Source organism: Ruditapes philippinarum, unplaced genomic scaffold (assembly GCF_026571515.1).
Source record: "Ruditapes philippinarum isolate M1 unplaced genomic scaffold, ASM2657151v2 ctg5715_1_1_1_1, whole genome shotgun sequence".
Classification (NCBI taxonomy): Eukaryota; Metazoa; Mollusca; class Bivalvia; order Venerida; family Veneridae; genus Ruditapes; species Ruditapes philippinarum.
This window is the reverse complement of record NW_026859077.1, coordinates 23,116-49,539: the sequence shown is the minus strand read 5'-3', so window position 1 is coordinate 49,539 and position 26,424 is coordinate 23,116. Positions and strand designations below refer to the sequence as shown.

Sequence of the window (26,424 nt, the reverse complement as noted above, 5' to 3'; positions counted from 1 at the left end):
CACAAACCAAAAAAAAAAATGTAAATTAATGATGACCCCCTTTAAAAATATACTTTAAGTTAATAGTATATTTTTAAAGGGTCATTATTTACATTTTTTGTTTTTGTTTTTGACACTTTTAAGATGAACACAGATTTTTTATTAATCTGGTCATATTTTTTTTCTTCCAGGTGTGATACTTGTGCCTGTCATTATATGATGATGACTCAGGTATCATTGTATCTGGTAAAGTAAATCTTAAGATTGGTTTATTGACTATAAATTGTCTTTGCATCTTGGCAAGACAGAGTCTATTCTTTTTGGTTTAAGTTTCAACTTAAACTGGGCCAAGCTTCCAGGTCACATGAAATGGTACTGCTATAAAGTACACACCTTTTGTTAAGTATTTAGGTGCAAACCTGGATCAAATTCTTTTGGCGTCGCCCCAATGCTTTTCTTGTTTATTATTCTAAACAAAATTAATACTTCCTTAGGATACTGTTTCTATAGGTTTTTTCATATTATTACTGTGAAATTATAAGTATTGTTACCAATGTAAGTTAACAGTGCAAAATTTTTAGTCACATGGTACACTTGAATTTAAAGAAAGAATAACTCACATTGGTCTATGGGAAATTAACAATACAAATATAATTGTGAGGGGATATGAATTATGATATTTAATAATATGTTATCTTATTGCCAAAAATATTATTCAGTCCTGTATATATATTGAGAGATCAATCTTAAGTAATGGTATAAATGATTCTGTTTATCATTGTCACAGGTAATTCCATGGTTATACTCTTAGCTGTTTAGATGGAGAAATAAAAGAACAACATGTTGTCCACATGTTGTCTTGTCCTGGTCTTTTAGTTAACTGATTTGACTTTGATTGAAAATCTTCTTGTACATATCAGTAATAATATGTACTTAATTTACTATACTTGTTGAAAAATGAAATTATGTTAATGAATACCTTTAACATATACAGTACATTTTGACTTAATTGTATTAATCAATAAGATTATGTTATATTAATACAATTTAATAAACATTCAAAGATGCTTTCACAAGAGTTTTGTACAGGTTGAACTTAAACTAATATGTTAAAAAGTTTATCTCTAATTTCTGGTTGCAGAAAAATGGCCAACAGGTTGCTATCAAAGTATTTTCAAATGTTGACTCTCGTCAAATTACGCAGGCGAGACTTCGAGAGACCGAACTCCTGAAATCGGTTGACCATAGGAATGTCATGCAACTCTTTGCATGTGAGAGTGAGGTAAAATATTTCTTTAATCAGTTGAATTGTTTAATTTCAGTATGGAGATACTTTGCTTTAAATATGAAAATATTCAATAGTACTGGAAATGGTGTCAGTAGATACGTAAACTAAAGAAGCAGTAACCAAGGTTTTTGTACTTTATTGAAGAAAACTAACAACCAAATTGTTTAAAGAGTGGTAAAACGATATCATTTTTAATTGATTTATAACATATTTAGCAATTTATTATGGCACAATGATTCAAAATTTATACATAAATTGATATTAATTCAGCTAAAGGTGAACATATTTCAAAAAGCATGACTTTAAATTATGTGTTATATAAGTTCTTAGTGACAAATTTTTATTGCTGACTCTTTTTTAAACAATTCTGAATAGATTTGAAGGATATGAAATTTTGTGTCCAGGGAAATAGGTAATAACTTTATATTATGGTAAAGTAATGTTGTAAATGTAATTTTGTAATATTTTTTTTCAGATTGGATCGGGTCAGTATGTTATTGTTATGCCATACTGTCAGTGTGGCAGTGTATATAACCTTTTAGAACAACCTCAAAACGGATTTGGTTTCCAGGAAAAAGAATTTCTAACGTTTCTGAAAGATATAAGTAAGTAATAATGCAAGCTTTGTACATGTGATAAATAGAGTACTATATTAAAGAGTTCAATCTGAATCAAGTATACACTATTCTTTAGTTATTTTAATGCTCAAAGGGACTCCATTGAGGTTTTTTTGACATAACCAGACTGAAAATATTTCTTCGAGATAAACATTCTATTTGATGTAGGTCTAGACCAATAGCTTGTGTGCAGATTTTCAGATCATTTGCTTGCTCCGTTAGCATAAAGCAATTATTCTAGATGTGAAAAATGACCTAAAATGGAAAGCCTTGCAACTCTTTTCACTCAAACTGGGCTAAAAATAGTACAAAAATATGATTTTCAATTCATTTCTGAATATATTTCTTAATTATGTTTTGTATATCATTCTTTGTTAAGTGTCCCAACTTATCTATGTAAGAAATTCAAATTTTATGTTTTAAGACTTTTGAGCGTGATTTTTTAAGTGGAATAGGACATACTGAAATGCTTGTTTTTTATATCATTCCAGCAAGTGGTCTGAAATACCTCAATCAAAAAGGGGTAATTCACAGAGATATTAAGCCTGGAAATATAATGAAAAAAGTTGATGAAGATGGGAGGTGAGTCATGTATTTAACAGACAGACAGACAGAAAATACAGGTGTCTCTCAATCATTTATAATGCATTTTATGAATATAATCTATATTTTATCTTTAAAGTATCTAGCCATGTGACCAAAACACACCAAAATTAGTCAGATATGTGATTCTGCCAATAACATTTTGAACATTTCTCTAAAAATGATGATTATGTCCAGGTTAAAAAAATTTACACAGCCCATAGAGATATTTAGCATGGCCAGTGTTAGATTTACAAAATTGTTGAGTGTACATATAATTTGTTAAAATCATTATAAAGCATGCATACAATTCAAAATGGTATATGTACTCAAGAAGTAATTCTAGTAAAACAAGTTTAGCGACACACTGGAAAATTAGTACAATGTATTTCCCAACATATTACAGTATTTCAACATGTTTCTTGTTTTGTTTTTTGTTTTGGATTACTTAGAAATTTAGAACTCTGTGTTATTCCCTGCGGTCTCCAGGGGTATTGGTACGCGTTTAACTTTTGAGGCATGGAGGAGCACGTGACCTGTTTTTGGTACATGGAGGAGCATGTGATCTGTAAACCGTACATAATTGGTTAATAGACCTTTTCGAAAACCTAGCTAAATACCGTTTGCCGGTACGTTACGGATTTACATGTAGGGAATTAGTCCGAATTACACCTAATTAAGAACAAAAACTATTACGGGATATTTCTAATTTTCTATAATTATTTTACCGTTTAAGGTGGAAAAACTTGAATGTAGTATTTGAAAATTATCAATGTTTCTTTAATATCTATCAAATTTTACAAACAATAAATTGTTTATACTGAAAATCTACAAAATTAAAATATTCGTAGTGGCATCTGCCATAATAAATAGAGATATTTTCTGCGTAAACTTGTGTGTTCACTTTATTCTTTGTTTGCTCGGAATTATTCATAAAATGGTAGGCCTATTTATGCATTTTCTTAAAAAGAAATAATTATTTTATGTTCAACCTTCTCCGGTCTTCAACGGTCACCAGTTTCCAAAGACCTTCTTCAATATTGATTGTTTATTCAATTGTCAACTATATTCCTGATACAAATGTTTATTTATTCCCCCCAAATAATGTTGAAACTAGTTAAATGAAATATCTTTATATCATTAAAATGTTCACCGCAGGAAACCATTTTACTTGTAGAAATACATGATTATTTATAACTTCTGGGTTATGTCATGATGGAAAAGTACTATGTTCTTTAAATGTGGGCAGGGAAAATATTGTCATTATAAAAATTGATATATTTGCTTATTATTTGTGCCCGACAATACAGAGACATATAAAAAAAAGTTTAAATGGGAAGGACTAAGTGCAGTGCATCTTTTATGACTTATCCAGAAAGTTAATTTCCTTTAATAAAATAAAATAGTGGCACATTTATGGTAATATCATATGTTAGAATATCTAGGTGTAGATGTACTCTTTTGTTATTGCCTTTGTAGGGGAAAAGATTTGAAATATTGGGGAAATATTTCCTGACTCATTTCTTTGTTGTATACATAGTTACCGTGTTGACAGAGAAACAAGACGTATAACATAAATTGATTTGATTGGGATTCCTTGCCTGAGAGTCCCTTTATACGATCTTAAAAGCCTTTACCATTTTAAAATATTAAATAATAATTTCCCACATGCCGCTACTAATCATATGACAGGCGTTCTACTTTATGACATGGCCTAGTTACATGACACACTACGTACATTGTTGACGGCGAGTATGTTATGTTTTGTAATATTTTGAAATATTGAATATGAATTTTGATGTTTACTTTAACCAATAAACATTTTGATGTTTACTTTAACCAATAAACAAAATAACCGAAATAAAGAACTAAACCAAACATAACTAAACCAGTTTTTTTACTCTTCGTGTACAAATTTAAATACGATACATACTGACCTAAATAGATATAAATAGATATTATAATAAGGTAGACTCATTGTCAATTTTTAGTTAATGACTCCTATAGTCTGATTTTTTAAGACCAATAAATTGAAATATTTTTTTGTTTTCATTGACAACATAGTTACAACATATTAACACATGAATGAATAGTTCTAAGCTGACACATAGGGGGGGGGCGTGGTTAAATTATTCATACTTGATATAACGTCCTGGTAGATTCAGGCGTTTTCAGGGTCATGTGAGTGTATCGCTTTTCTGTTTTTCTGCTGATACACTATTTTAACCCTTTCCCCCATGAGCATATTGTGAAACATGGCCGTTTTCACTGAAAAGCCTCCTGTTACAAGTTCAAACTGCTATGAAACTATTAAAAATGCTTCAATACTAATCAAACTTGGCACAAATGTTGACTGGACCATTGCCTTTGTAACGACATGCTCAGTCTTAAATTTCCTGTTACCATGGCAACGAGGGGACATCTCAAAATTGCCAAAAATCACTTTTTTGCCTCGATTTTTTCCATCAAAATTTATTCAAAGTGCAGCAACTTCTCAAGGGATTGAGATAGAGTCAAGGGCTTTTCAGCGTTGGTCAAACGTTACATTATGATCGACCTGGGGTCATTTTTAGCCTCTCACAAGTCCAAAATTTTCTTGGCGATGAGGGGGACTCCGCCCCCCTTCAAACCCCCTAACAGAAGGAGGCAAATCCCTCTTCTGGCAACCCCCTGATGTATCTTCTGGATGGGGGCGGCGCCGAAAAAGTGCTCAATTTTTTTAGCAACATTTCTCAAACGAAAACTTATGTTTGGGGCCCAAATAGGACATTTTTTAACTATTTGAGACCTAAATAAGGGGGGGGGGGGTCGAAAGTGCGTTGTTTCGCGTATATATGTGGTAAAGGGTTAATGAAAAAAAAAACAAAAAAAACAGGAAAGCAAATTTAAGAAAGGGTTAATAATGTAATAGAATATTAATATTCGAGATTGGTGTGGAGAACAGAAATATTTGTTCTTTTTTCCTACGTTAAATATTATCCCCCAAAAAACATTCAAACTTTTAACCAATACATATTTTAATGTCCACCTCTGTTATTGCATACGTTGAGTGCATTATGAGCTCATATATTTGCACCTAGTTAAACCTAATCTATAATATATGTGTTTATTATTTGTGCCCGACAATACAGAAACATATAAAAAAAAAGTTTAAATGGGAAGGACTAAGTGCAGTGCATCTTTTATGACTTATCCAGAAAGTTAATTTCCTTAATAAAATAAAATATTGGCACATTTGTTGTAATATCATAATTATGTTAGAATATCTAATAGGTGTGTATATGTACTCTTTTGTTATTGCCTTTGTAGGGGATAAGATTTGAAATCTTGGGGAAATATTTCCTGACTCATTTCTTTGTTGTATACATAGTTACCGTGTTGACAGAGAAACAAGCTCATATTGTTTTCAGCCCAGTATACATATTAACTGATTTCGGAGCCGCAAAGGAGTTAGGGGAAGATGAAACCTTTATGTCTATTTATGGAACAGAAGAATATATTGTAAATATTATCTTTATTAATTTGTCATTATATAATTATGTCTTTCTTATTGATTAATGGTCTTTCAAATTTCAATGATATGAAACTTTTGTGTCGGCCTATGACTAGAATCACGTTCAGTGACAGCTAGGGTAACAAAAGTGTGACAATAGTGTGGCAAAAAGTGTGAGACTGTGACAGAAACGTTTCGCACAGACAAAAATATATAAATTTAAATATTAAATACTTAAATGGAAATATATTCTCATTATAGTGTAAACCATTCCATGATTTTGCATATACATTGCACACCTAATACACCTCCAATATATTCTGTATTACTTTTAAACAATGGACGACTGGGGTTTATGTTACCCGATTTCTAACATAAGTATATGTAAATCATCTATGGGTCAACAAATTTTTAATTATCATTTGATAGTGAAAATCATGAAGAATGTAAGAAAGGTTTATTATTCAGTGTTAAATAATGATGATACAATGTCTCATGACTTCTTTACTTGTGATAAGCAATTACTTTCCTTGTTTGTCTACACAATCATGCTGACCAGGTGCAAAGTGCGTTGGTTTTTAGATTAGTGTTTGAACTGGATGATTTTACTCTTTAGCACCCGGACATGTTTCAAAGGGCCGTGTTACGTCAACCGGGTCAACAGCATTTTACATCATCGGTTGACCTTTGGAGCATGGCTGTGACGATATATCACGTAGCAACCGGAAAACTCCCATTTCAAGCGTTTGGGGGCAGGAATGACTCTCGTATGATGTAAGAGGTCACTTAAGATTAGTTAGAAATACTAAGAAAATATTTAAAAAGGCCTTTTAGGAGGTTACAGTAGGAAAATAAACATAAGTGAATTGCTTTGTTGTTTTCAGTTTTAATTATACAGTATTTTTACCCCCCCCCCCCCCCACACACACACATTCGCATTTACGCCTTCTTAGTGCAAAGAAAAGACATTTCTTTTTATAAAAGATCTAGTTTCATATTCCTTTAGATTTAAAATATTATATATAGAAATTAATTATATCAAACAAAAGGACAATACACGCGGTTTAATTGTTTATGTTCTCTTGCAATGGTTGATAACTATATATTATGTATTGTTTTGTCAAAATAGAACATGTTTTTAATTGCTTTAATAACGCTTGAATATCCCTTTGAAACAGATCTTAACTTATAATTTTATTTGAAATTTGTAGGTTCGAGATCATGGCAGGTAGACGGTCAGGTGATGTGTCCGGTATACAAAGAGATCAAAATGGACCTATAGATAGGTCTCAAAATTTACCTGACAACTGTTATATATCCAGGTTAGGCTTACTGAAATGTTACTTATATTATTGTCATATGAACACATATTCATAAGTTTGTTTTTATAGTAAAACCAGAGTTTTTATTACAGAACTTATAAAAATTCTAAATGCACACCATTCAACTAGATCTATGTAATTCTTTAAGCTAATTTATATTAACATCTAATTATTAACGTTAAAGCGGGTGAAGTTTTGTTTAAATTACGACCCTGTCCCAGTCTTAGCAATTTCTAATATATGAATTTATGTCGTTTTTCTTAAGTGACCACATTGCCTCATTCATATTTGTTTTTTGCCTTTTTTAGGGGATTAAGAAAACTTATAGAGCCAATTTTAGCTGCCTTGTTTGAAATAAATACGGCTCGTGCAATGACGTTTGATCAGTATTTCATCGCAGTTAATGACGTCATACAGATGAAGACGCTTAAAATGTTCTGTGCCCAGACTGGCACCCAGACAATTCTGTATCTCCATAAAACAGACTGGTAATAGGTTTATGTCATTCACTCTTGTCAATACATGTATTTACTTAATTTGAACCAGATGCACACATTTTTTTTGCAACTGGATGTATTACTAGTGGGTCCTAAAAGTAAGAAGAAACAGCGTTTTTTTCTCTACTTTGGGATTGGTGCCAGTACCAGACTGGTTGGGACAAAAATGCGTTTTTAGCTCACCTGAGCATATGCTCAGGGTGAGCTATTAGGATCACTCTTCGTCCGTCGTCTCTCGTGCGTCGTACGTCGTTCGTTCACACTTTTAAAACGACATCTACAATGAAACCATAAGGCAGATCATAATGAAACTTCACAGGGATGTTCCTTGTGTGAAGCCTTAACAAAGGTGTTCAAAGAATTCCATTCCATGCAGAACTCTGGTTGCCATGGCAACCAAAAGAAAAAACTTTGAATACCTTCTTCTAAAAAACCCAAAGAGCTAGAGCTTAGATATTTGGCATGAAACATCTTCTAGTGAATGTCTACCACGTTTGTTCAAATAATAGCCATGGGGTTAAAATTGGCTCCGCCCCATGGGGTCATTGATTTTCCCTATATGCATATAGTAAAAACTTAAAAAATCTTCTTTTAAAGAACCCAAAGAGCTAGAGCTAAGATATTTAGCATGAAACATCTTCTAATGGGTTTCTACCAGGTTTGTTCAAATAAAAGCCCTGGGGTCAAAATTGGCCCCGCCCCAGGGGGTCATTGATTTTCCCTATATGCATATAGTAAAAACTTAAAAAATCTTCTTTTAAAGAACCAAAAGAGCTAGAGCTTAGCTATTTAGCACGAAACATGTTCTATGGATGTCTACCAAGTTTGTTCAAATAAAAGCACTGGGGTCAAAATTGGCCCCGCCCCGGGGGTCATTCATTTTTCTTATATGTGTATAACAAAAACTTAAAAAATCTTCTTTGAAAAAACTCAAATAGCTAGAGTTTAGATATTAAGCACGAAGCATCTTCTAGTGAGTGTCTACAAAGTTTGTTCAAATAAAAGCCCTGGGGTCAAAATTGGCCCCGCCCCGGGGGACATTGATTTTCCTTATATGTGTATAGCAAAAATTTTAAAAATCTTCTTTGAAAAAACCCGAATAGCTAGAGTTCAGATATTAAGCATGAAACATTTTCTAGTAAGTGTCTACAAAAGTTTTTTTTTAAAATAAAGGCCCTTGGGTCCAAACTGGCCCTGCCCCAGGTGTGTCATTGTTTTTAACTATATGTGTAATCCTCAACCAGAAAACAAAATAAATCCAGAAATAAATCAAATCAAAAGAAATCACACGCGTCAGAAAACCCAAATATACATGTTGATGTAAATAGTGCTAAAAATAACCTGAATACCGGTAATAGAAATTGGGGTAACGAGAGACGGTTGGTCATCAATGGACGAACAAATGAATCATCTCACGCGAACATCGGAAAACCAGCGGATAAAAATAAACATGTCAACACGAGATCAAATGATTCGTCAGCCAATGAGAATGAGGGTCACGTCAGAAAGTAGGACAGCGTATTGGGACAAAGTGAGGTCAAACTATGTTTATTAAACGTACAGGGGTTAATAGGGAAAAGCTACGATAAATTAAACTCCCCTGAAATGATTAATCTTTTTTCGGAAAACGATATATTATTGTTTACAGAGACTTGGTCAAGTGACGTTTTTGACTATAACGTTAAAAATTTCCAATCATATATTTTGAATAGGAAATACAAATCAAAGGGAGCTAAAAGAAATAGCGGGGGTATAATTATATATGTGCGCGACACGTTAAGTAAATATGTGACTTTTTTAAAGAAAACAGACGACTGTATAATTTGGCTTAAAATAGATAAATGTTTATGCAATACAGACTTTGACATGTTATTATGTTTAGCATACAACACACCACAAGGTAGTACTAGGGAATTTCTAACTTATGAGTCTATTTTTGATCTTATTATTAATGACATGTTGGAATTTGAAACTATTTATGAGGGGAATTGTCAGTTTATTATAACAGCAGATTTTAATGCTAGAATTGGAGAAAAGGCAGATTATGTTGAAGATGAGCCGTTTCATTTGGCAGATTTATTGCCTGATTTTTATGTACCTGATGAAATATTACCAAGAAAGAGTCAAGATAAAAAAATTAATGAGTACGGAAAGTTATTATTAAATTTTTGTAAATCTACCGGATTAAGAGTATTGAATGGTAGATGTGGTGTAGATAAAAACATTGGTAAATGTACATGTGTGAATATTCAAGGTAGTAGTGTAATTGATTATGTTTTATGTGAAAGTAGTTTTTTTAAGTATATACATAGGTTTGAAGTAAAAGATCCAAATATTTTATCTGATCATTGTGTTGTTGAATTTAGCTTAAAATGTAATATGAATTTAAATACTATTCATACGGTAGAAGATGATAAAAATGAAAAAGGTGTTCCTTTCATGTATAAATGGGACAACAATAAGCAAGGAGAATATATTAATATTATGTCAAGTCGTAATGTTGAAGAAAATCTTAAAACTATTTCCCAAGATATTATAATTGCAGAAAATAGTTCGCATATAAATGATAGTTTGAAAAAATTATGTAATGTTTTAGACGATATTTGCTCCCCTTTGTTTAAAAAGAGAATAAATTCAAACCCAAAAAAGCCTACCAATGTAAATGTGCCTTATTTTGATGGAGAGTGTAAAAATTTGAAACAGAATTATTATAGATGTTTAAATATGTTCAGAAATTATTCATGTGATGAAAACAGGGAAGCTATGGTAAAGGCCAGGGATGAATATAAAAAAACTGTTAGAAAAAAGAAATTCTTTTATGATAAAGATCAGTCTAAAAAACTTGAAAATGAACGTATTTTGAATGCTAAAGCATACTGGAAGATGCTCAGAGGTACTGTTGTAATAATTGTAGTTTGTCATCGAATGATTTTCAGCGTTATTTTAAAGCTATAAATGATCCTGATTCAGTTTTTTATCAACCAGATGAAGATGTTTTATATTTTAATAATAGGTACTTGGATGGTGAATTAAATATTATGTTTTCTGAGTTAAATATACCATTTAGTAACCTGGAAATAATAAAAGCATGTAAAAAACTTAAACTCTGGGAAATCAGCAGGTTCCGACTACTTATTAAATGAATTTTTTAAATACGGTTCCTGTTCAACTCATTTTGTTAATACTCTAAATAATCTTTTTAATAAAATATTTGATTTAGGTTACTTTCCGGAACAATGGACCGAAGGCTTTATAGTACCGCTTCATAAAAAGGGTGACATTAATGATCCAAGTAACTATAGAGGAATTACTTTACTAAGTTCTTTTGGTAAATTATTTACAAAAATTTTAAATGATAGATTAAATACTTGGGCAGAAAAATATCACGTCTACATTGAAGCTCAGTCCGGTTTTAGACAACAAATGGGAACCATAGATAACATTTTTGTTTTGCACGGCCTTATTACGTATATGTTGAATAACAATAAGAAACTATATGCTGCGTTTGTTGATTTTACTAAGGCTTTTGACTATTTAGTTAGAGATATTATATGGTTTAAATTAATTAAATATGGTGTAAGAGGAAAAATGTTAGACGTTATTAAATCAATGTACGAAAGTGTAAGATCCAGAATAAAATATCAAAATGTTTTGAGTGAAGAATTTTCATGTGTGTTAGGCGCCTGTCAGAATAATCACAGTTTCACTGTAGATAGTTTTTTTACAACGAGTCAGGATACACTGAAGTGTATCATATTTCAATGTAAAGTTTCATTTATAAACCTGTTGCTGGGAGTATAAAATATGTATACATGTTTAAATGTCAAATCGTTTCAGCTAGCAAATATGCGCGTTTAGAGAGAGATTTTACATCAGTTAGGAGACACACGCTTATAGTGTGAGGGGTTATTTTTTTTATTGGGAGAAGAATTTTGTTGTTTTGAAGAGAATTTTGTTGTTTTGAAGTCAGTTTTGTTGGTTTGTTGAAGTGGTTGAATATAATTGTGGTGATCTTAATTGATCAGGGTTTATTGGTTGTAATTAGTTGTTTAGGTTGTTGAGTTATATCTATTTGTGAAGATATAATTGGTTGATATTGGTTGAATGTTTGGTATTGTCAAGGTTATATTAGTTGCTGCTTTGTTTTGAGGATATATGTAAATATTGGGTGCTTTAGTTTAAGTTGTTTTCTGATGCTGATTAGATTGTGTGAAGTTAATATTGTTGGATGAATGTTTGTGGATTATACTATATCTTAGAGTTGTAAAAATATTCAGTTTTGTGTTCTTCATTTTGTAGTGATTTTATTGATTTGTTAATCATAAGTTGTTTAGAGCTTGGGCTCGCCAGGTGTCTTGTTTTGTTTCGTATAAAAGACGTATACGACGAAAGATATTTCGTATAAGTGGCTGATAAATGATGTGTGTTTGTTTTGGGTGTAAATAATGATCAGAGTTCTTTGTTTTGGGTGTAAATAATAATCAGAGTTTGTTGTTTACATGTATATATTGGTTTGGAATAGAAAAGGATAAAAATACCTAAAAAAAGATAGTGTTAACTAAACAATTACATGCTAGTTTTCCAACTGAGAATATTTCACTTTTATGTCAGGCGGTGCTGCCCAGCCTCCATATCTTGGAAATTGGTTCTAGTATTTATTACTTAATCTTTTCTTAGATTAAATAACATCAAGGCAGACATTTCTCCTGACAGCGCCCCCCCAAGGAGAGTCTTTATCACCTTTTTTGTTCGCCATGTATCTTAATGATATAGAAGAATATTTTATTATGAATAAATTTGAAGGAGTTGATTTAGGTTTCTTAAAATTGTTTTTACTCTTATATGCAGATGATATCGTTATTCTATCTGAAACAGAAGAAGGCTTACATAAAGGTTTATTGTTATTGGAGAATTATTGTGATAAGTGGAGATTAACTGTAAATATTAAGAAAACTAAAATAATGATTTTCAGAAAAGGCAGATTAAGACATAACATTTCATTCGTATATAAAGGAGAAAATTTAGAAATTGCCGACAAATTTACTTATCTAGGAGTAGTCTTTACAACTGGTGGATCTTTTAATACTTCTTTTGAAACATTATCTGGTCAGGCTTTGAAGGCATTATATAAATTACAACTAGATTTGATTAAATTCCCATGTATAACTGTGAAACATAAACTAGACCTTTTTGATAAATTGATCTCACCAATTTTGAATTATGCTTCAGAGATAAGCGGTATATATGATTGTTGTAAATTAGAAAAAGTGCATTTAAATTTTTGTAAAAAAATGTTAGGCGTCAGACTTCAAACTCAGAACAATTTTATTTATGGTGAATTAGGTAGAACAAATTTGAAATGCAGAAGAATTGTGAGTGTAATAAAATATTGGCTTAAAATTATACAGCTTGAAGATATAAAATATGTTAAAATAGTTTATGATTTATTGTACAGAGAGTTACAGGTAAGACCTAACAAAAAACATGGGTTAGAAGTGTTAAAGATTTATTACAGTCGCTTGGTTTTAATGATGCATGGTTATCTCAAGGCGTAGGCAATGTAGATGTATTTATTAGTTTAGTAAAACAAAGAGTAAATGATGTTTTTATCCAAAATTGGTTTTCAGAAATAAATAACTCAACTAGAGCTCGTACATATGTAATATTTGCAGATTTTAAATTTCAAAAGTATTTAAACTGTATTAATATTGAAAAATTTAGAATTGCTCTGTCCCGGCTAAGTGTTTCTTCACATAGACTCGAGATTGAAACCGGCAGGTGGAATAAACCTATTGCTATACCTTTTGATGATAGGAAATGTAAAAATTGTTTTTATTTTGGAAGATGAATTTCACTTTATTTTAGAATGTTCTCTATATAATGATTTACGAAAAAAATATCTAAAAAAACACTTTTGGAAAAGACCAAATATACCTAAATTTGTTACATTGATGAATTCAGAAAATGAAATAGAAATAAGAAACTTATCAATGTATATATTTAAAGCTTTCGATGTTCGAAACACTATTCTTTATAGTTAATCAAAAGTTTGTCCCAAACGCTGTATAACTGTATCTTACATACACCTATTTTCGTTTTGTTTTGTGATTTACTTCCTTATTAATAGGATGGTATCTTTCCTTAGTATTTATTTACCAGTATATGAATTGAGACATGTTGATAGTATATTCTATCTGTAGTTTACATTTTCTGATTGTAAAATACTGTGTAACTTAATGATATATGTTTTATAAAGTGTGACATTGACCATTTGATTGTATTGAATGTTTGTTATATGAACTGTGTATGCATGGACATAATTATTGTCCAAATGTACTTTGAAATAAACTTGAAACTTGAAACTTGTGTAAAGAAAAAACTTGACCAGCTAGACTTTAGATGTTTTGCATAAAACATCTTCTAATTGGTGTCTACCAAAATTGTTCAAATAAAAGCCCTGGGGTTTAAACTGGCCCCGCTCCGGGGACCTATATACAGGTGAGAAACTTCAGGGCCATCATGGCCCTTTTGTTTTTACTTAAATTGGGATTTTTTCTTAATGCATTCTTTCAGCTACAAATAAGATTAGTCATCATGAATAAAGATAGCTAACAGCTCCCACTGTCCAGCTGTCCAGGTAGAGCTATTGAGTGGTAATTTATATCAATATGTTGGATTTAAATGATTTCAGAGAAATCAGTTGGCCTTGTGGGAATTTTAACAGCCATTTTGGGTATTTAAACATTGGAAATTGGGAAATTAAATGTCTTTTTTTCTATTGGGAACAGTACCGTTTTAGGGTAGTAGTTATATAAAGAAAATAAACACTGAAAAAGTCTCAACTGATGTTGTTAAATGAATGCCTTTCTTTCCTATTCCAGTTATACTCACATACAAGAGAAGATCGCTTCTTTAACAGAAATTCCAGCTGATCGCCAGTTACTTTTAGGTCACACAGAGCTCAAAGAAATCGTCGAAAGTCATGAACAAATCCAAACTTTTCCGAAGTCCGTCCAAAATGCTCAGTTGTTTTTATTTGAAAGAGATAACTATGAATGGCCAAGGATTATTATTTCAAGCTTGCGTAAGTATAATACAATGTAATACTAAACATCGGTTTCATTTTTCTAGGGCACATGTTTAAAACGACTGTAACTGTTTATGTCACAAGTACTGTCAGCTTGCAAATTACACAATTTAATTTTTCATCTGCTTCCAAAGGTGGTCCGATCTTATATAGAAATTCGTGCACAATTGGCACTGAAATATTTATAAAGGTCTAGGCCTTAATCTTTAATAATGATAAAAAATGTATTAGGAACTTATCAACAGTTTTGATAATACTTTTTTACAAAATGATTGACCCGTAAATGAAACGTTTGTCATCATTAACCTATTTTCTTTCAGCTCCATTTCCGTCCTTCACCGTAAATTCGTCGCTAAGCTCAGATTCTGCTGTTGCTAAGAAATGTGCAGCCATCGCTTATTTCATCGAATGGAAGACCAAGGAATCTCAATCTTTACAAAATTTCTTATTAGAGTCAAAACTTTATCTTAGGTAAGTAATGAATCTTGGAAAATCAGAGAAAACGCAAAAGAACCAGCCCAGCATCCACTTGAATAGGAACAAGGTAATGTCAACCCACATTATATGTAAATTGCAAAGCCTTGGTGTTTATCTATCTGTTAGAACAGCTAACAAACAGTACCATGTCCAATGCAAGTTATCATTTCTATACTTGTTTTGTTTGCTAGCTCATCAGTCCTCAGACATAGTAAGCTGAACCCGGGCCTTATGATCCTAAAGATATGTATCAAGTTCAAAGTGAACACTTCAGTATTTTCAAAATAGCGTGACATAAGATTAATGTTGCACGTAAAATTTTTAAACATAAATTTTCTAAGTTTACAACATCATGGTTTAATCTGATTGGTTAATTATCTCGTCTGCACGACTTAGTTATCTCGTTCCCACGACTTAAACGACTAAGTAACTCGTGGCCATGACAAAGTATCTCATGGCTACGATTTAGTATCTCGTTCCTACGACTTAACTATCTCGTGGCCACGACTTAGTAACTCATGGCCACGACTTAGTACAGTACATGTACAAACTTGATATTTTTTTTTTTTTTTTTGTAAAATTAAATAAATATAATTTGGTTTCACACAAATATTGTGCTTTAAATCCTTTACACTGTAATTTAAGTGGGCAGTATGAATATACATGTATAGTGTTATTACAAAAAATATATGGAAGTTTCTTTTAAAGACAGGCACAACTTTACTTGGCCCGTAATAATGAAAGCAGATTCCTATACATTGTGTGTATGTGTTTTTATATAAGTAAAACATATTTAGTAAGAATTTTTTAGAGTTCAATTAATTTCTGTGATAAAAATATATTACTGAAAGATGTGCATAGTATATTTTAAGCAATGCGGGATGTCTGATCTATAATCAGACACACATATGCCCAACATTTGTAATTGACTATGCACATGCTACAAAAATAAACAACTTCCTTCTTTCCTTATTATACATGTATATTTTAATGTGTTGCATACCTATTCGCCTCTATTAGAGACTCTGAGACATTTAATAAGTTAAAAGGCCAATAAATACTTTCTAATGTCCAAGTCATTTGATAAAAACCTTCGCAGTACCTAGGCAGGTGCTTAACAACTGGATGACAGCATTATATGTTTTGATAAGGGTGTACACTATGACCAATATTGCATGAAACTGACACGTATATATCCCATCCAAGCTCATGAACGTATCTTTGGAATGACCTGGGGGTGCAGCCCTTAAGCCTGTGCGTATAACTGCCCCTTTAAATAACTGTTTACGAGCATATTTTTTTCTATTAGACTGTATACATAAATTATATTGCATAATCCTTTACTACTTGTATTTATAGTCTTTCCACTGCAATTTATGTATTAAACGCTTGGAACTTATTTATATACCATATGCATGTACGTACGCAGTATCTATACGGAAAATTCCGATGATAGGCAAATCGCGGAAAAAAAATCCGTTGATATCGATAACAGAGTTCTCGCCCCTTAACAGTTCACAAATCGCTAGACATTGTTTTAATTGTTTATCATAATGTAAGATGATCAAACATAATCCACAAAGCCTCAGACACCGTTCCAGTTTAATAGTTATCACTCAATGAAAGAATGGGTCACTACAAAAGTTTGAATGAAATAATGAAAAATGGAATCCAGCATAATGCAAAGTTTAAATATCAAAAAGCAAGATGGAATCAAGCATAATGCAAGTTCCAATGTCATGTAGCAAGATGGAATTAAGCATATTGCAAGTTTCAATGTCATCAAGCAAGATGGTATCGAGCATAATGCACCTTCCAATGTCATCAAGCAAGATGGAATTAAGCATAATGTAAGTTCCAATGTCATCAAGCAAGATAGAATAAATGCAATTATTCTGTTCCATACGTATCTGCTGTTATTTCCATTCTACATAGCAAATAAACACAGATAAAAATAAAGTGTTTTTCAACACGTGCTTTTTATGAGCTAAGAACACGTAAAAGACCTCACTCCCCGTTGACCTAGAGCCCCTGTCTGAAAACGAGAACAAAAACAAAAAAGCAAATCACAAAGATTTTCTAAATTCTAAAAAAGTGGCGTAATTCTTTGAAGTATTGATAAAAGTTTTCAAATATTCTCGTAGGCGTGTTTGTAACATTCTGTTGTCACCCTCTTCATCATCTCATAACGCTAATAACCTTCCTTTATTTATAATTGGCATAATTCTCTTCCCGAATCTAGCCAATGTTAATAACTACTTCCTTAATTACTGATATTCCTGGGCTTGAGTAGCTTTTGTGATTGTGTTAATGTAAAGATGTTTTGCATTAACAGTACTGACCATGAACAGGCTCAAACCGAGCCTGCGATATTTGATATTTTCAATTTTGCCGATTTGAACATTTTTTCGGGATTGCAGTTTTCGATATACTACAAGTAAACAATATTAAGAAATGTTTCATGTAAGTATTTTGGTTTCAGGTTGTATGTTCAACATAAACTGTGTCCAATAGACAAGGTTGTCCCTGAGTTAGATAAGGCTCTTGGTCTTACCAGAAAGAGAATAGATTGTTTACAAATATCACAAACTAACGTCGTGCTGGAAATGATGCATTCAGAAAACGGTATTTTCAAACAACTCAAAACTCACGTGGAAACATTCTGTGATGGTGGCGGATATATTAGTGACCTGGTGAACAAGGTATTTGAATGTTTTGATGACCATTTGAACCGCGCCATGACAAAACCAACATAATGCGTTGGCGACCAGCATGGATCCAGACCAGCCTGCGCATCCGCGCAGTCTGATCAGGATCCATGCTGTTCGCTTACAAACCCTATAACAAGTAGAGAAACTGATAGCGAACAGCATGGATCCTGATCAGACTGCGCGGATGCGCAGGCTGGTCTGGATCCATGCTGGTCGCAAACCCATTATGTTGTGTTATGGCTCAGCTCATTTCTTTTCGGTTTCTTATTTTCTTAATTGGCTGTAATTAAGTCATTTCACAGCGAGTTAAAGTATGGGTATACCGAGTTAAACTGTGTTAAGAAGCTAAAAACGTGATATCCATATTTCTAGCAATATTTTTGATTATAGAAAAATAACACTGGGGGATGATCGAATTTTATTTCTTTTATCATTAATCTGATGACACATTCTGAAGCATTTTTAGCTTGACTATTGGAATAACAGGGAAAGCTCTTGTACCAACCCAGGTGTGGGCGTCACACTTTGGTTAAGTTTTGCGTGCAAGTTGTTATCTCCAAAACTACGAAAAAGGAACTGGTTGAAACTTCACACTCCTATTGAAAAGCATATTAAGAAGTCTTATATCCCATATCTCTAACATACATTCCGACAAAATTATGGACTTTTTTTAACTTTGAGAATACTACATTTTCCAGGCTCTTGTTTTACTATCAGGCACTGAGAAAAGTCGTGCATGTCCTACTTACAGCTCTTGTCTATATTTTGTGATACAACTGTTTATGCTGATGTTTTTACTACCCTCTTGTTAAAGAGTAAAAATGTTTATATTGTTACTATTGTAGACAAACACACGTTGTGAAGAGATAAAGTTATATCTTAGTGTGCTTGGTCAACGTATGAAGGAGGGATCTACCCCTACAGATCACATGGGTTGTCATGACGACGATTATTGGTAGGTATTCATTCTATCATGATAACATAATACATGTTAACTTAACCCAAAAAGAATGTGAAAAATACATATTTGAGGATCAGTATAAAATCTATTTATTGATTAAGCTATGTTAGGTTGTTACGTAAACGTGAATATTTGCAAAAAAACTGAGTACTGTTAAACTATCGGGTTGATAAGTTTAATTATAACGTTATCGTGACTATTATCGTGATTATTATCGCGATATTATTGAAGAGTCCTTGTCACTTCCTAGTGCTGTCTTCTTCCCGTCGACACAGGACATTAATGAAATAACTTTTTTGCAATGATAAAGTTTTGTCCAAGTTCTACAAAATCTGTTGTGATTCTAAACAAACTATGTTATAACTACCACTTTTATGTCTTTAAATGTTGGTTTGTTATTATTTTGCTTTGATTCGTTGAACACGACAGGTTTAGTCCGTAATCCTACACAACATTTATGGGTTTCGTTTGAATGACGAAAAGAAATAATTGAATAATGGCTAAAGATTACAAGGGGAGCCAAGTTTTAGACAAAATTATAAAATAATATTTGTCGAATGCCTTCAAAAACAAAATTAATGTACTTAAAAAAAACGTGTGTTTGTAGAGAGTTATATGGAAGGATTCTTATTGGGAGTTAACTTCTGAATCTGGACATTATTTTTGTAGTCTTTTTGTATTTTTGTACTGTTAATTGTACCGGCAATATTATATATTATACCAGTTTGCTATGTGTTTATCATCTAGTGTATTTGTAGTCAGATGTACTTCTGTACCAGTAAAGCTGGAAAGTCGATATAATTCCACTAAAATAATTACTCTCCCATTTTATTTTGATGAATACAAATAAATAGTAAGATTTAGTGTTTTTATCGCGATTTTGTATGTTTTGCTGTTATCAAGTGATACATCTGACAATATCAAAAGTGACATAGAGAATATGTTAACAAAATATGCTGATTGACACATAAAACATACATGGACAGCCAGTCATATTCTGATTTCATAAATGTTATCACGTTTATTATATTTTAGTGTAAACACACTACTTCCGTAATGATAAGAACTTAGGGATTTTTATGTTTGTGTCCTTTACTTAAGCAATTGTTACGGACACTTCCTCATTCTTTTCTTTCATAAATATATGGGTATTTACTTTATGGTGTGAATGCAAAAAAATATTAGGACAGTTTTACCTCATGGTGTAAATTTAGAAGATATGTACTACCTTGTTCCTTTTACTGTTCTAGCTTTGGTTTAAACTGCAGATTCCGAGAACGTCATAGTGTTATAAAGTAACCCTCCATATGAAATCAGTTGAAATACTTTAGAGCGACTTAAACTAGGTTGTTTCTGTTGATCGACATTGATATAATATCCAGCTGGCTTACATAACCTTGGTGGTTCTACTCAGGTGCCCGTTTGTTTCACAGAGAGGCACATGTGGTCTTCCTCCACAAGTAAAGCTCGAACGTCCCCATATGACCTAACATTATACTCTGTCGGTGTGGCGTAAAACCCAATCAAACAAATAAACATTGAGGACAAGTCTAAGAATTAATTTTTTTTGTATAAAACACAGATTAAAAAAAAACTACATTTCTGACTAAAGATATTTAATTTAATGACTAGAATGAAATTAATGAATTGTTTAAAATTTAAAAAAAAGATTGTTTGAAAATACAATCCAAAGTTACCTTTGTTACATTAGTGTCTTTACTGATCGAAACACAAACATTTAAGGACTAAATGTTAAATTTGAAATTGAAATATATCTGACTGGTCGTTACTAGAATATATAGTATATGTAGATATAATCATATAAAAAAGTATGATGGTTTAGTTTTTATTTGTCATGGTTTTTCTATTTTCAGTTTGCCAAGAATTGAACATATTCGACAAGGTATCCAAACTGTGTCAAGTACATTCTCTAAACATAAGAAATGTGGAGAGCTGCTCCCTCATGAAAAATTTATACACCAAGTCGAAAGGTATCACAAAATATTTATTTTGTTCATATTTGAAATAAAAAAAAAATATTTTTAGGAAGGTTACAAGTATTTGTATAAAATCCGTACGCCACAAGCTACGGAATAAACAATACGCTACTACAAGAAACAGACTATATAATCATGAAGGTCATTAGTTGTTTACTACGCTACTAATATTGCAATATACAATACGCTACTACATGTACAAGAAACAGACTATATAATCATGAAGGTCATTAGTTGTTTACTACTCTTCTTTTTACTACGCGTCTTTATTCAATAATCAGATTGACGTAAATACTACTACGTATTATGTACATTGTATATGCGATTGAATAACTCTGGTGACTAAGATAAGTAACTATGGGTATAACCCGTTGCGTCATATCTCTATATTTACATATCGATAAATAGATATGGAAATTTCTCGAGCCAAAAAGACTAGTAATATGATATACGCGTAATCTTTAATTTATTAATTCACGTACTTCACCTGAACAAGATCCTAAAAGAAAGTGAGCTTACAAACCTTTTTTAAAGCAATTATGTAAAAAAAATGTCCTTAAAAATCAATTTGTTAAAATGATTTTTACACAAGAATATTTAAATCAAACATGTAAATAATCTGCCCAAAGGTCTTCCTATTGCGAAAAAAAATGTTGATTGTGCCATTTATGTCGTGAAATACAGGGAGTATCTATTTTGCTTTCTCATAATTATATTTATTGATGTTTGCTCCTCAAAGTAATGTTGATTGTTAAGTAAAACTTGCTCCTCATAATTAATGTATATCTTAATGTATATCATTAATTGCACCGCTAATGACCTATTTTGAATGGCGGGTTAAAGATCTGTAGTATACCTGCTTATTGTATATACATGTGAATATATATTTTGTTCAAATAGCAGTAACGCAAAAAACTTTTAAAATGTTCATTTTGTTCATCTTTTTTCAGACAAAAGCTTGAAGATTTATGCGTGAAGATTGTGTCACTATTTCAAAGCCATTGTCTTGAGAACTTGAAACGTGTCCATGTTGCTGTTAACAAGCATTTAAGGTAACATCCTTGCTTATTCTAGTTCATTTTTACATGCATTGAATCAATATAATTAGCTGAGTTATTTAGGAATCAAAATGAGACGACAGACTTTTTTTTTATCCCCCCCCCCCCGACTTGGGAGAGAGTAAAGATTTGCCTCTGCCTGTCCGTCCGACCGTCATGCTGTGCTGCTGTTACGTTGACCTTTCGTAGACTGAACAAAAATGGAAAATGGAAGCAGCGTGTCATATGCACACATTTCTATTTTAAAATATTGACAATGTTTTCAATAATCATAAGACACCTGTATCATAAAGGTTGTTCACATGTTACATGTTACATGTTACAGCTCTTTTGTTTCAGTGTTTTATTGAAGCATTTAACAAGAACAGGGAAAGTGGAAACAAACATAAAATGTGTTGTTGATTGTGAGACACAAGTTAATGAAAAACTTGACAAAGTATGTACTACTTGTTTTGATCTATGTTTGAAAGACATCCTATTTTAAAACTGAATTATTGTTTTATGATAGCCGTACGAAATTTAGATAAAAATAAAAGCATGTCCATGTTAATATAATACGCCATATTAAGTATATAATACGCTATAAAAAATATGCGGTAATAATTAGATTCTTACTTTACAAGTCATTATCAGTCTTAACTATCCCTTACCATGCAGGAAACAACATAAATCTTAAACTTTGTCTCAAGTATACAGCAAGATCAGTCTCGCTCAAGTTTTGCATTTTAATATTTAAATGAGAAATGTACATTTTTCTGAAAACACTATTTATTAAACTGTAACCTTCACTGTATTTAGATAGATGAGTGTTATGGCACTGTGTCTGAGTTACTGAAAAGTAATATCAAGACAATAGTTGACAGCCCAGATCTTGTTCGTAAAAAGGCTAAACTTGATCAAAGTGAATCAACAGAGATAACAGATATCTCGGAACCATCATCTGGCTCTGCAACAGAAAAAGGTGAAAAGGCACTTCCAATGAGGCGCTTTCTGTCTGAGTAAGTTATTTTACAAATAAACTGTATTATCTCAACAGTGTTTGACGAATGAGCACTTTTTTCCTAGTGTTACAATACGTAAAACACGTTCTGTATTAACAGTCTTTTATTGTATGTTTATAAATAATTAATATTTCAATTTTGTCATGATAATTTAGAAGAAAAACATTACTTGAGTTTTGAAAGGGGATACTTATTTATGAATGACCGATTTATAAAACATATACATGTATACTTTTATATTAACAGGGTTACGAAGTATGAAACAGAGAAATATGAGCTGGATTCTCTAATGGATTCAAACACGCAATCACTGCTTGAATTAAAAAAGTACGTAGAAAATACATTCCTTGTGTTGTTAAGTGGAGTTCTGATATACACATAAAGTTTGATCAACCAATGAAAAAGATATCAAACATGAAAGTAAATTTATTAAAGTCATATATCAAGGTAAAATGGTTATGTGGAATCACTTGCATGAACTAGAATCTATAACTTTTCAAATTGTGTGAGTAACATTAAGTTGAAGTTTTGCCATTGAATATCAAACCATTTGTGCTTTGATTAAACTGTTGTACATTGAATATAAACTTGCATAACATAAATATTTAAATATAGATTCTCCAAATGAAACGATTTGTATTTTACTTTACAGAACGTTACAAGAAACAAATCGCCTGAGTTTGACATCGTTCCAGAGTGATAAAAGGTCTGTTGAATGTACAAAACCAACAGACTCCAATGCTGCATCAGGATTTTTTTGACGCAACTAGAGACAAATAAATACTTGATTGACACAGAAGACATTTAAGAATAATTAAACATAACTGGTGTTTTACTGTTGTATAACTTATACAGGTAAAACTTGAGAAATCGATGTACATTTCTTCTGAATGTTTGTTTTGCTGTTGTTGTTGGCGACGCCGGTGAGCGGCGTCGTCTCTTATGGAATGCTTTTTATTTTGGCTGGAAAGAGCTGTTATTATTAGCAGTTGATGTCAGGTTGTGTTAATTAGTTTTATTTTGATTCGTAAAAATCAAGTAAACAAATATGTAGTTATATATGTATTTAATAACTTTATGTAAAGCTGTTATTATTAGCAGTTGATGCCATGTTGTGTTAATTAGTTTTATTTTGATTCGTAAAAATCAAGTAAACAAATATGTTGTTATATATGTATTTAATAACTTTATGTAAAGCTGTTATTATTAGCAGTTGATGCCATGTTGTGTTAATTAGTTTATTTTGATTCGTAAAAATCAAGTAAACAAATATGTTGTTATATATGTATTTAATAACTTTATGTAAAGCTGTTATTATTAGCAGTTGATGCCATGTTGTGTTAATTAGTTTTATTTTGATTCGTAAAAATCAAGTAAACAAATATGTTGTTATATATGTATTTAATAACTTTATGTAAAGCTGTTATTATTAGCAGTTGATGCCATGTTGTGTTAATTAGTTTTATTTTGATTCGTAAAAATCAAGTAAACAAATATGTTGTTATATATGTATTTAATAACTTTATGTAAAGCTGTTATTATTAGCAGTTGATGCCATGTTGTGTTAATTAGTTTTATTTTGATTCGTAAAAATCAAGTAAACAAATATGTTGTTATATATGTATTTAATAACTTTATGTAAAGCTGTTATTATTAGCAGTTGATGCCATGTTGTGTTAATTAGTTTTATTTTGATTCGTAAAAATCAAGTAAACAAATATGTTGTTATATATGTATTTAATAACTTTATGTAAAGCTGTTATTATTAGCAGTTGATGCCATGTTGTGTTAATTAGTTTTATTTTGATTCGTAAAAATCAAGTAAACAAATATGTTGTTATATAATTATGTATTTAATAAATTTATGTAAAAAGCATGTGCATTATGGAATGCCGGTAGGGACATGCCAATTTGCTTATTTGCCAATTGCTGAATTGCTTATTTGCTTATTGCCGATTTGCTTATTTGCCAATGGCTGATAGTCTTAACGACAAATTTGCTTATTTGCCGATTGCTGAATTGCTAATTTACTTATTTGTTAACCGCTGGTTTACGTATTTGCTTATTTGCCAATTGCTTATTTGCTTTTTTGCAATAGAAATAGTTTACACTGTGCCGGAAGTATATGGAAAATCTGACTACAGACAACCAGTTGAGTCAGATCTGTTAACTTTGACCAACAGTATTCTTGTAAATTCAGTGTTTTTCCAAGAATACTGTTGGTCAATGAATTTAGTTGCAGTGATGCCTACGCAGATATATGTCTACAACTGATGGCTGACATGTCCTTTAGAACACAGACGCTTGGGGGTCAGATCCCATACCCCAACATGATACGTGCCCCTGTAAACACTCTATTTAAAATAATATTAATATTTAAACACGAATTGGACATCGTTAAAACTGGTTTTCAAGCAATTTTTACATATACCGGTATGAAAAAATACCATATACCACCAAGTCTCAATAAAGTACTTAATGGTTTTATCGTTGTAACAAATGTCCAATTCGTATTTAAATAAATATTAAAATAGTTTTGATATAGTGTTTACAGACGCGTATCACGTTAGGGGCAGGATCTGACCCGCAAGCATCTGTGCTTGAGAATGCCTTATAATGTGTTGCAGCTATAGATCTGTTTGTGCAGCTTAAGTCAGAGATTGATGGCATAATAAACACTTGATTAGTCATATGTAAGTGAAAATTATTGGGTAAAGATTGAAAATAAAAGAACTTGAAAACAAAACTATTGTTTATTTTATGGCATATAAAATGTCGTTATTCTCAGCAGATTTGTCACAGAGGGCCTCATTGTAGTGGTACGAACAAATAGTATCACGAATGATACATTTGGTGCATGCTTAACACGGGTGTTTGTCTTTGCACTTAAGCAATAGGCTTCGTTTTTAGCTCTGTAAGATTTTGAGATCACTTATGACTGTGTGTGCATCAACATTTTGCTTTGGTTCAAAGTTTTTGAAATTTGGTCACACTTTTCCATTTCTTCATGTTGTACATTTTACATGCTATCAGGTGACCATGACCATGATCATGACCTAGGGTTTAATGGACAAATCCTCTTTGAATATTGTGTATGCATGCTGCCTATTTAATGCTTATGTGAAGTTACAGATAGATATAATTAAGCAATATTAACAGAGATATGACAGAAAAATAAAGGCTTCTCAGTACAATACATTGGTGACCTTGACATTCAGTATATAACGGCACAGCTTCTTCATGTACTTTGTATGCATGCTTGTAACGCAAAGTTTATGCAAAGTTGCAGTAAGATGCATGAATCAGCAAAAGTAACAGAGATATGACGGAAAAACAAGTTACCAAGAAAACCAA

At 31.7% G+C, this 26,424-nt stretch overlaps 1 protein-coding gene across 1 annotated transcript; it reads left to right on the top strand.

Moving 5' to 3' along the window:
- Positions 1 to 1,120: 1,120 nt before the first annotated feature.
- On the top strand, positions 1,121 to 25,816 carry LOC132755115 (serine/threonine-protein kinase TBK1-like; the record flags this gene model as incomplete). The annotated part of the gene is given in 17 exon segments (XM_060745913.1): positions 1,121 to 1,261; positions 1,743 to 1,872; positions 2,376 to 2,466; positions 5,877 to 5,967; positions 6,576 to 6,733; positions 7,171 to 7,281; positions 7,590 to 7,769; positions 14,660 to 14,862; positions 15,186 to 15,336; positions 17,825 to 18,044; positions 18,899 to 19,008; positions 20,889 to 21,005; positions 21,962 to 22,063; positions 22,409 to 22,505; positions 22,868 to 23,067; positions 23,317 to 23,397; positions 23,723 to 25,816. Coding segments are annotated over 17 exon segments (2,292 nt in total), but the record flags the coding sequence as incomplete, so codon positions are not given.
- Between the last annotated feature and the right edge of the window lie 608 nt (positions 25,817 to 26,424).